Source organism: Mytilus edulis, chromosome 4, assembly GCF_963676685.1.
Source record: "Mytilus edulis chromosome 4, xbMytEdul2.2, whole genome shotgun sequence".
Taxonomy (NCBI): Eukaryota; Metazoa; Mollusca; class Bivalvia; order Mytilida; family Mytilidae; genus Mytilus; species Mytilus edulis.
In genome coordinates, this window is record NC_092347.1 from 89,228,635 (window position 1) to 89,240,930 (window position 12,296).

General features: G+C 32.2%; 1 protein-coding gene across 1 annotated transcript in view; it reads right to left on the reverse strand.

The window, feature by feature from the left end:
- LOC139520940 (uncharacterized) overlaps window positions 1-11,747 on the reverse strand; it is a 37,160-nt gene extending 25,413 nt beyond the window's left edge. The window contains exons 1-3 of the mRNA XM_071314042.1: window positions 11,657-11,747; window positions 9,046-9,268; window positions 1,576-2,006 (exon numbers count right to left, since the gene is read on the reverse strand). Coding sequence (XP_071170143.1) covers window positions 1,576-2,006; window positions 9,046-9,148 — 534 coding nt within the window. The 5' untranslated portion in view covers window positions 9,149-9,268; window positions 11,657-11,747. The remainder of the gene's footprint in view (window positions 1-1,575; window positions 2,007-9,045; window positions 9,269-11,656) is intronic.
- Between the last annotated feature and the right edge of the window lie 549 nt (window positions 11,748-12,296).

Below are 12,296 nucleotides of genomic sequence, written 5' to 3' on the forward strand. Positions count from 1 at the left end.
CTAACCTAAGAAAATTTAGTAATCACTTCCGATATAATTGTCCTTCTTAACATTTTTGAATAATTTTTCATTTTTTTCTAAGATATAGAAATGTTTTTTTAGATCTATCCTAAGAAAATTTAGTAATCGCTTCCGATATTGTTGTCCTTCTTAACATTTTGAATAATTTTTCAATTGTTTCTAAGATTTCTGACCTAATCAACAATTTCATCCCTTTCAGATTTGCTCTAAATGCTTTGATTTCAGAGATATAAGCCAAAAACTACAATTTACCTATGTTCTAATTTTAGAAATGGCGGCCATCTTGGTTGGTTGGTCGGGTCACCGAACACATTTTTTAAACTAGATACCCCACTGATGATTCGGTCCAAGTGTGGTTAAATTTTACCCAGTAGTTTCAGAGGAGAAGATTTTTTTAAAAGTTAACGACGACGGACGACGACGACGGACGTCGAGTGATGAGAAAAGCTCACTTGGCCCTGATATACAGGTGAGCTAAAAATTAAATGTAGCTACTGGTGTATTCGAAACTACCCTGTTTACATTAGACATATTTTGATGCAAATTTTAGAAAATCTTACTGAAGTCATAAACAATCACCTTAATTACTGTTGAAGCCGAATTTTCTATAAATACAATATACATATGTTGATACAAATTTCAGACACAGAACTTAAATCAAATACTTTTGCATCGTATATGTCTTCATTGGAAGAGTTTTTTAAGTTTACTTCGCCTCATCCGCTATTTGCAGTACACATTGTTTGTATACTTAACCTTATCATTAACACAGTTATATTTAACAAACAATAAATGAACCTTTTTTGAAATATTAACCATCTATTGCTATAGTACCTATGTTCATGTTCCAAATATTTTAAACGTTTCTTAAGCGCATTCTTATGATTGCCATTAAATGGTTCTGCAGGTATTAATTTGTATATGTAACTCCCTCGAAAGATTAACACCTTTATGAAAAAATAATTCCCAAGAACTCTACCTTATGATGCCATTGCACACCTACTTTTTTGCGTTCATCGCCTGATTTTTTTGTTTATTGCCTGATAACATTGTAGACTTTGAAATTGCTTTAATATATTGGATAGGTATGTGTTCGCAGAACCAATAATTATAAATATTTTTTTTATTAAGACATGTTTAATCTAAATACTGCCTGTCTCTTTATTTGAGCGTAACGGTGGAATAAATATACCTAATTTTAAAACCGTATGAGAGTTCATGATTTCAAAGATTTACCGAAGATAATAAACGAAAGACAAATAAGAATGACCACAACCAAAGACGTGTACGCTTCCTGACATTGGATAGGCATAAACACAATGTAAGTTGTCTTATGAACATCAAAGTATTATATTATAACAAACGGTATGTTTGTTACCATATGTTATAAAAAAAAATAGCGAATTATAGTGAAGAAAAATGTTTGTATCTCTAAATGTATTAACAATGACTTGGTGTCGACCTAAACAAACACAAAACACGATCAAAGTATTGTTGGGGTTTTCTTTATCACATTTTAACAATAAGGCACCATTACACTTATACTTTACGTACGTTGTCGGCATTGTTTTTTACAACTGGAACAAACAGGTCAACTTTATTTATCAATCCTAGCAATGTGGAGGAGTCGCATATTTCATCAAAGCCTTTATAATTTGCCATATCTGTTTTCAGAAATAGCTTAGATAAATCCACTGCGTTTTTTATCTCGTAGTCGTAATTTTGCTTATTATAACCGTTATTATCTTTGTTTTTATTCACAGCTTCATAATTCAGATAAATTACGTCTTTCCCTGTCGATGGATATTTTTTTAGTCTAGTTTGATATGTTTGTGTATCAATTTTATCTTGAACACATAACGTTTCATAAAGTTGTTTTAAAGTTGAAGCCACGTGTTTTCTAAGGGCTGGTGATATAATACTGTGCAGGCATATTCCAACAACCAACCATCTTTTCTGGTTATCTTCTAAGTCTGCAGGATTTACTGTAAATATAGATAAATATTACATTGCTTTTTTATTCTTTTTCACACGAAAACAAAACGAAATGCACTTGGAAACTGTTGGTCTATGAATCAGGTGTAAAAAAATATGAAATAATTTTACATACCTGTAGGTGAAAATGAATTTTTGAGATATTTTTTTTTTGCTTTGTATTCACTGCATGATAAAAGACATAAAAGCACTAGTGGCCATAGTCCAAATAACTATGACTTCTTGAAAGGCTATTATATGATTTTGTCTTTGAAGCCTTAAATCGACGGGAAAGCATCAATGCAAAAATTTAAAATAGCCTTCCAAGACGTCATAATTACTTGGACTATAGTGGCCATAGGTTTTTAAAGATAGCAACAAAAAAATAAACGGTCATGATATATATTTAAGTTCATTTCTGAATATTATGATGAAAGTACTTCCAATAACCGTGTACAAAGAATTTTTTGCAGTGTTAGATAGTTATCAAAAGTACCAGGATTATAATTTTATACGCCAGACGCGCGAAACGTCTACATAAGACTCATCAGTGACGCTCAGATCAAAATGGTTAAAAAGCCAAACAAATACAAAGTTGAAGAGCATTGAGGACCCCAAATTCCAAAAGGTTGTGCCAAATACGGCTAAGGTAATCTACTCCTGGGGTAAGAAAATCCTTAGTTTTTCGAAAAATTCAAAGTTTTGTAAACAGAAAATTTATAAAATGACCATATAATTGATATTCATGTCAACACCGAAGTGCTGACTACTGGGCTGGTGATACCCTCGGGGACGAAACGTCCACCAGCAGTGGCATCGACCCAGTGGTGTAAATAGTTATCAAAAGTACCAGGATTATAATTTTATACGCCAGACGCGCGAAACGTCTACATAAGACTCATCAGTGACGCTCAGATCAAAATGGTTAAAAAGCCAAACAAATACAAAGTTGAAGAGCATTGAGGACCCCAAATTCCAAAAAATTGTGCCAAATACGGCTAAGGTAATCTACTCCTGGGGTAAGAAAATCCTTAGTTTTTCGAAAAATTCAAAGTTTTGTAAACAGAAAATTTATAAAATGACCATATAATTGATATTCATGTCAACACCGAAGTGCTGACTACTGGGCTGGTGATACCCTCGGGGACGAAACGTCCACCAGCAGTGGCATCGACCCAGTGGTGTAAATAGTTATCAAAAGTACCAGGATTATAATTTTATACGCCAGACGCGTGAAACGTCTACATAAGACTCATCAGTGACGCTCAGATCAAAATGGTTGAAAAGCCAAACAAATACAAAGTTGAAGAGCATTGAGAAAGTGGTGAAAATTCTAAAAAGGCTATCATTATCTCTTATGGACTGGGAGATACTCCGTGCCCCTATAAATAAAGTGTACATTGTATTTGCTATACACTATCAATTTCAAGTTTAATATCAGCGGCGGTCGTATATTATAAGAGATTATGATATATGTCTGTTCGTAGTATACAGAAAAAAAATATGAAATTAATGAAAAATAAAAATATAACGGATTTGAAAAACAAAATTGTCCTGTGTCCCCAAGTATCAATGACTTTTGATACTTTTACTGAAATTCTCCAGTTACATAAAATCTTTTACAAAAATCATCTTTCAACAGTTTACATACTTTCAACCATGCTCTCGATTTTGCAGATGTCTTCTAGTACACTGGTGGTAAGCGGATGGTCGTAACTAAAAGTTACGACCATCCGGAGATGGGAGACAACTCTAGGGATAAGTTTTTCTTTTCATATTTTCGTGCAGTAAAAGGTTCATTTGAGCCAAACCGCTGGTCTCATATACACTTATCGTGAGTGCGTTGTTTTGAAACCAAATTTGATAGACAAAATCATTCCAATTTTCGTAAAATAGTCATTCAAAAGTTGGAGCATGATGGTCGTAACTTTAAATGTGTGATGGTCGTAAATTCAACTATAATATTTTGGATGATGGTCGTAACTTTGAAAGATGACCGTAACTCGAGTATTTAGACAAACTTTTATTAATGTATCTTAAAAGTAAAAGTAATAAACTCAGATGTCATACATGATTTGTTACAAACAATATTATTTGTTACCATGATAATGGTATGCAGAAATTGAGCTAGAGAATTATTAAACACACACAGTTCTGATGTATTCAAAACGCTCATCATTTAGGAGGAACAATGAAAACTGTTCAACTCGCATTAAGCCAAAAAGTATGTTTGGGTTGAGTATTAATATTTTTTTTACTGTACGTTAAGGCATAAAATAACCAAATGCACGTGTGTTCACTCATATTTTTTTTTTCGACTTTTTTTCTGCAATCATGTCGGCAGATGAAATTATAAAACGTACAATTCTGAACATTCGTCGTTAACTTTTAATCAGCTATTGCAGTTCTTATAAACTATAGGCCTTCAAATATTCGGCTTTTGGCGGTTCATTCGGAAATTAAATCCACAAATACACTTCGGAGTCCTGGGTTGAGTTCAATATCGTAGCAACTACGTATAGTGCTACGTAGATTTTGACTATTGAACGTGTAGCTATATACTAGTTGCTACATAGATATTGATAGTAGCTACGTAGCCGCTACGATATTGAACTCAACCCAGGATTTTTTAACGTGCTGTCTATTGTTTATCGATTACATAATGATTATATATAGCGGTATACCATTGATATTAGTTCTAAGTATTGGTACGGAATGAAAACCGAATCCATTGTGTCGCAATGAAAATTGTATTAATCTCTCGAAAGTAGGAATAGTGTTGATATATATATTTTACACTTCTACACGCGCTGACTTTAAGAGTAAAATAAAATACTAGTTTGAAGCCAGGCTTAAGCTTGTAACCAGGATAATATGTCAGAGACTTAGGTAGAACTAAATGTACTGCGGCGACTATCACATACAAACCCCACGGTATGCAGATTGAACATTATGTGTATGTTATATGTTTACATTGTATGAATGGCTACACGCTACTCATGGACTTCGTAATGGACATAAGTGTCCACCTTATTATCAGCTTGATTTCACTAAATAACAATATGACTTCCAATAATCCAGGCTAAAAATAAAGCGTATGTTCTTTAACTCAGGTACGGACCTGCGAATTCGCGGGAATGGTTTAGTCTAGATAACGACCTTCATAACCTATCTATTTTAACTTTTAGATTATTTTGACTCCTTACTAATGCTCTTTCGACTTTTAAAACGTATCAATCTTAAATTGTAGATTTAAAAAAAATCAACTAGTAGGTACATCCTCAAAAAGTTTTTACAATGTTCATCTTTAACAAAGATGCAAAATCTAAAGAAGAAGAAAAACCAGGATACTGTTATTTCATGTGATGTCCATTTTTACTAAAAATGCCTTTCCTTAAAATCATTTATTTTGTAATTAAAAATGATTTGATACATTTCGTGCTTTTTATTTCTAACTAAGAATTATCATAACCAAGGCTGTGTTTCTTGTTCTAAAATGAATTCTCCACTTTTGAGAAATTTACATTGTTAATGAATTTAATTGCTTAAACATTAATTGAACTATTTGCCTCTGGTTAGTTTTATACATTATATTTTTAGTATATATGACTGTCATTTCATTTTGTATTGTTTCGTTCGATTTGTTCCAATTTTCTTCCGTTTCGCACTTTACAGGTACCCCTCTCTTCACCCCCTTTAGATTTTATCATTGGTGAAAACAACTTCACAATATATAATATAATAAATTCATATGATAAAGGACACGTTTAAAACTCTTGACTTGCCTTGTTCGGTCCAAAACGTTTTAAAAATTTGGAATTTTAAACCAATTTGAAACTTTAAACAAAATTCCCCCAAGCTAATATTTGAAAACTTTTTTTAAAATTTTAATTGATAAGTGTTACACGGATTGAAATTGCTTTATTTTACGTTGTATGTAAAAAATTTAAAAAATCTTCAGAAATACAACATATAATATACGCATACAATAAAAGACACGTTTAAAACTCTTGACTTGCCTTATTCGGTTTTATTTAAAACAGAGTTACGACCATCACAAATTTTCGTTACGACCATCCCCATTTTTGTATTTTTAGTTACGACCATCATGCTCGAATTTTTGAATGACTATTTTACGAAAATTGACATGTTTTAATGCATTGAATTTGGTTTCAATATCTCCGAACCACCGAATAGTATGTATGAGACAAGCGGTTTGACTCAAATGAACATTTTACTGCACGAAAATCGGAAAAGAAAAACTTATCCCTAGAGTTGTCTGCCATCTCCGGATGGTCGTAACTTTTAGTTACGACCATCCACTTACCACCAGTGCTAGTAGTGTAAACATATTTTATTAATTAAATGCAGGTAAAGTAATGTACACAAATAGGCATTTACATAATAATACAAGTGAAATAATTAATAGGATCCAGAAACAAGCTGTTAGCTTAAATTAATCCGTTTCCTAATAAGAACATTTCATATTGTAATACTCAAGGAGTAAAATGTTAAATAAAATAACAATGTTGCACTAGACGGAAAGAAGAAAAAAACATATAATAAGGTTATGACACATAAGAAAGAAACAAAAAATATACATCGGAAATTCAATAATAAAGTGTATGTTTCTGAACGGACACAATTATTTAAGATATAAGTATATTACTTGTTGAACAAGATGTGTGCTATCATATGAAAAATCTTTTACTACTGAGTATAAATGTTTGAACTGCCAAGAATATTTCAATGTTTTGTTCGTAGCTGAAATCCGTTGAACCGTGTAGCAAGATTTCTTCCGACAAATAATGTATTATATTGAGATTATAAAAATGCTGTTCACGCATAATGTGAAAACGGGGGCAGTACAACAAGAAGTGCGCTGTCGTTTATATAGCACCACATAAACAAAGTGGCGAAGCCATTATATTTTTAACAAAAAGATGAGAACTGCATTGCATACGAAGTTTTGAGTGATAAATTTGACCTAATCGCTTACCAATGGAAAAATAATTTGGAGGTTTGATCGCCCGAGACTGGACACAATTCCTGAATGCCCCGAGCGAAGTACTGGTCTTAGCATTCTCAGGGAGGAGATACCATGAACGTACAGTTGACGGTAAAAAATAATTTGAATACAGGGCTGTTCTTGTTCGAACAGGGGGAATTAGGGACGAGTTTCTCGATTATGATTATGTATGGTTGCGTGGGATTCTGGAACTAAGGTTGATAAATATTCCGGAGTAATATTATTTTTCATCTTGTAAAAATAAATTAATCTGTGGGCCTCCCTTCGATCTTTAAGCTTTTCCCAACCCGTTTCGAGATATAACATACCCCTTGCCCAATTGTATGGTGTTTACATATCTCAATTAATCCGCTATGATCGTGCATGTTCACACTTTATCGACTTCATATACAGGAGAGTGCTAACGCAGAAACTGCTCCAACAGAGTTAAAGAGGAGGAAAGATTTCTGAACACCATCAGGAATGAGTTGATATATACGATGTGTCTGTGTTTAAAGTGACTAACGAATTTTTACCTCGTCTTAGATTTTGTTTACCATTTACGTGGTTGGGTCTGCTAAGTACCGAACGAATATGACTGGTTTACCGCTTGTAAATTCGCATCTCTATTAGAAGTGTCTCGGTTTTTATATATTCAACAGCATTAAGAAGTTATGATGTGCCCTTTAAGTCTGGTTTAAAATGTAGGTTTGCATTCTATTTTTCTTTTCGAAATGTATATATACGTACATATTAAGATAATTGATCAGCTACTTCATTTATATGATTTTTAGTTTGAAGCAAATATAAGTACATGATTTATTTATTTTCACACCGTTTTAATTAATAAGAAAAAAAAAACCATTCTTAGAAAATAGAAATTTTTACACCATTACTAATATAGTTCTATATTCATTTTCTTGAAATGATTAGAAAATACATCAAATTACAAAACTACAAATGTAATCCTAATTTATTGTTTCTTTTTGAAATTTACCTGTGACGTCACTAATTATGACGTTAATTTATTCGTGTGACGCACAGTTAAAAATTATATTGTGGTGTACTATGTGTGGAAGGTCTCAATTATTATTTTTTGTTTTACATGATGTAATGTACTATGATATTATTTATTTGTGCATTTCTCTATCCTTTTGTCTATTGGAACGAGTATTTACATGATTTATGTCACGTAATGTGGTCGTTTTAGCGGTATTTTAACATTGCCATAAAAGCGGCAGAATTGGCTAACCATAAAACCTGGTTCAACGCACCATTTTTATCTTTCAATGTCCTGTACTAAGTAAGGAATGTGGCAGTTGTTATCAAATAGTCCGTTTATATGTATGTTGGCGTTCGTTTTTGTAGCAGTTCAGTGTTTCTGTTATTCCGTTGTTTTCGTTGATGCGCTTCAGTTTGTGACTCTGTCACAAAAAATCTTAAGTGTAAAATTAATCTTACGATAAAAATATTTAGTTGAATTGTTAAGGAATATTTTAAACTTACGATAAATTTTATACTTAAGATTTTTTGTGAAAAGGGCTACAGTAGTCTGATGTTTTTCTTCGCTTAATCGATTTATGACTATTGAACAGCGTTATACTGTTTTGTCTTTATTTCCTGATGACCAAAACCTGACAAACATGACATGTTAAAATGGAATAAACCGTCGAAATTCGCAAAAAAAAGGATTAACTTACTTAGCTTAATAGAATAATCTCTCTGGACTTAAACGTAAAATGCTGTTCACAATTAACAACTCCCCCAAAATTCTGCATATAACGTAGGAACGAAATTTTCCTACGTGAGTAATTTTGTGGATCTAATATTTTATTCAACCTGGGACTATAATACTAACTTACTTGTGGATCTAATACTTTATTCAACCTGGGACTATTATACTAACTTAAAAACTTAATAAATGAACTCATCATAGATACCAGGATTAAATTTTGTAGTATAAAAGTCCTAGATTCAATCAAAACATTGAAGACCTTGTTTAGATAATATCTGTACATATGCATTGAATAAGGTCCACATACCAATGACTCGCGACTTTTTAGAAGCTATCATATCAACTGCATGCTCTAATTTCTTCCGTTTTGAGGGTTTTATCCCGCTTGATGTCGAAGGTCCTCCGTCCATCTTGCGAGAGCAAAACAGTTGTTTAATATGTCACAACGTGGAGATCTTCTCTCTTATACTTGCATCTTTCCAGATCTTGTTTGGTTTTATTACCTAATGTACTGCTTTCCTGTCATCTTTCTGAAATTCGAATGATAGTTGATATACACATTAAAGTTTATCATTGGTCAACTAAAACGTTCCGTTCTATACACTATATAGTAAAGTCGGTAAACCAGTTGTTAGAATATGTTTTTTGTGTTATTTTGAATTGTAGACACGATTTTTAACCCACAATTCGAAGAGATTACATTTCTTATAAGTTTGTATTTTTAGGTTGCAAACAACAAAATTTAAATTTCATAACACTTAACCCTAAATAAAGGTAAAAACAATTACATCTTTTTGTTATGAAAATAAATGAAACATTAATGCAATTTATCCTGTTATTAGCCTTCTATTGTACAAATAAAAGGTGTATAAATAAGCTTTTGCTTTATTTGTATAGTACGAATTATGCATTAGGCCCCGCCCATTTGTTACCGGAACTCTTTTTTCATCATCTTAACATTGCGTGACCCCGTTTGACAACTACGTAAACAAAACAATCAGTTCAATAGTTTAAGAAAAATCTAGTATAATGTAAGACGACATCTACAGCGATTCAAACAAAATTTCTTCGAAAAATTCAAATCAAGTCGCATCATGATAGAAAAAAGTAAAATCACAAAAATACTGAACTTCGAGGAAAATTTAACAAAGTCTCTCAAGAGCTTGAATCGTTCACCTGTTAGTTTTGCTTCAATCTTTCATCGATGATTATTTTTGCTTTTCAAAATATATATTAATGAGTGGCTTGAAAATGCCATTTAAATGATATTTGTATCTGTCATAGATACTTCAAAAGCAAATAAATGCATTTTACCCATATGTTCCCTTATGCCATAGTAACTATGTTTCTTGGCTTACAAGGACATAAAATACAGAATGCATACTAGATTTATTTGAGAAGATTTTTTAAAGATAGAAAACATAAACAAATTGTGTAAAATTGTCCTTAAAGGTCGATAACTCAACTGACAAATTTTGTAAAGTTGACGTATTTGTAGAACTTATTTTGTTGAACAATTTTGCTGTTTACAGTTTAGCTTTTTCTATTATAATATTTAAGATAAAACACAAAACTGCAAAATTACCTTAAAATTACCAATTTAGGGGCAGCAACCCAACAACGGGTTGTCTGATGCGTTTGAAAATTTCAAGGCAAATAGATCTTGAAATGATGAACATTATTACCGTGTCAGATTTGCTCTAAATGCTGTAGTTTTTTTTTAGATGTAAGCCAAAAACTGCATTTGCCCCTTATGATCTAATTTTGGCCATGGTGGCATGATGTTTGTTGATGTATCAAAAATTCGGATACAATTCATAAATAAATAAGTTTCCTAAATGGATTTCATAGGAAATGCTGCGTGCCGTACAACCTAGTCCATGTAGGATTTTTATAGAAAATGCTTGTATATTGAAAAGAGATTAACATTACATGTATATCGAAATGTTTTTTATTTCTTTTATACAGAAATATATATGGAAAAAACTGAAATACTGGATATGTGAGTCGAACCGTATCCTCCGAAAACAAAACTGACCGCTATCATCTTTGGCCGTTTAAAAGAACTGTCATATTTTAAGAATCACAACTAGCCGTGCAAATGTCGAATTTCGCAGTCAAATTATAAAATACTAAGATTTTGTGATTTACGGAACGTTGAAGTCTTATACAATATTGTTCGATTTTAGACATATAATGAAAATTGGCTGCTGGAAAAAAGTGGCTGCTATCTTGATTGACTGCTAAAAGTGGATGCTACAGATATATATATAGTATCTTACGTTCATTTGAGATATCCAAAATTTGGTGCTAATCCGTTATCCGTGGGAACGGATAAGTATTCCGTTATATAATAAATACGTTATGTATAGGAACAAATTATAAATCAGTTAAAACGATTTCGTAATTGTCCCTATGAAATATTTCATTCAATATTGTCATCAGAGTGAGACGATATTTTATAGTGAAATACTATTCAGGGCAATATTTTATTATGTTATGTGGCCTTCTTCGTGATGTGTTTTCAAATTGACCGAGACATTATTTCACTGTGAAATACTGTACATCGTAATATCTTACTTAAATAAAAGCATTGACATTCTTCTGAAGGTACATGTAATTCGAATAATTTTGAGTACTGTAGTTTCTTCAACCGTGTTTTCATACTATTTTTCTCAAAATACAGGTGCACATCATTCGTTCCTTTCTTTCATCTCTACTTTTATCTTAAAAGAAAGCAACGGACTGTGACTTATAAACTATTAAAAGGCCACGAGTGACAAGGAAGAGGAACGCAGATTTTTATTTATTATATCATGTATTTATGTTTGTTTGTTGATAGAGGAGATGATGATTGATAAATGACCTTTGAAATTGAGACGACGGATAACGAATAAATAAAATATACGTGTACTTACAACAAATATACCAATGAATATATCCCAGACGCCATTATATGACAATCTTCCTCGACAACCATGACAGTATAAATAGGGATTGGAAAAACCTGAAATAGGATATCTTTTGAAAAACTGGTTTCTTTTTTAGCAATGATCATGAATATCTTGTATTTAAAAATATAACATTTCATGGGAGCTATATATATATATATTCTTCCTGCTTTATATATTCTCGTTAGTCTAATTAGTCTACAGTCATAAAAATAGCTGAACACATATGTTAATTAGAGTTAAAAAATGTTTGATGTTATTGACAATAAACCATGGTACATGTATCTGTATCGCAACGCATGCGCCATATTTGAGTGTTACTAAACGGCGGAAACGGATTACGGAACGAAAACAGAAAGAATAAGCATCATTATTTTTGGTTATTTTATATATCTGATATATAGGTGTAAGACTCAGATCGACGTCCGGTCTGTAATCGATGTCCGTTCCTCAAATCGACGTCCAAATCTGACGTCACAATAAAATTTCCTTCCAAATCGACGGCCAATGTTATGCTTATCTAATCGACGACCATGTTCTAGTCGACGTCCAAATTTTAGCTTCCCTTATCATCGTCCGTTTTGGACACAGAATACAAAATTGACCA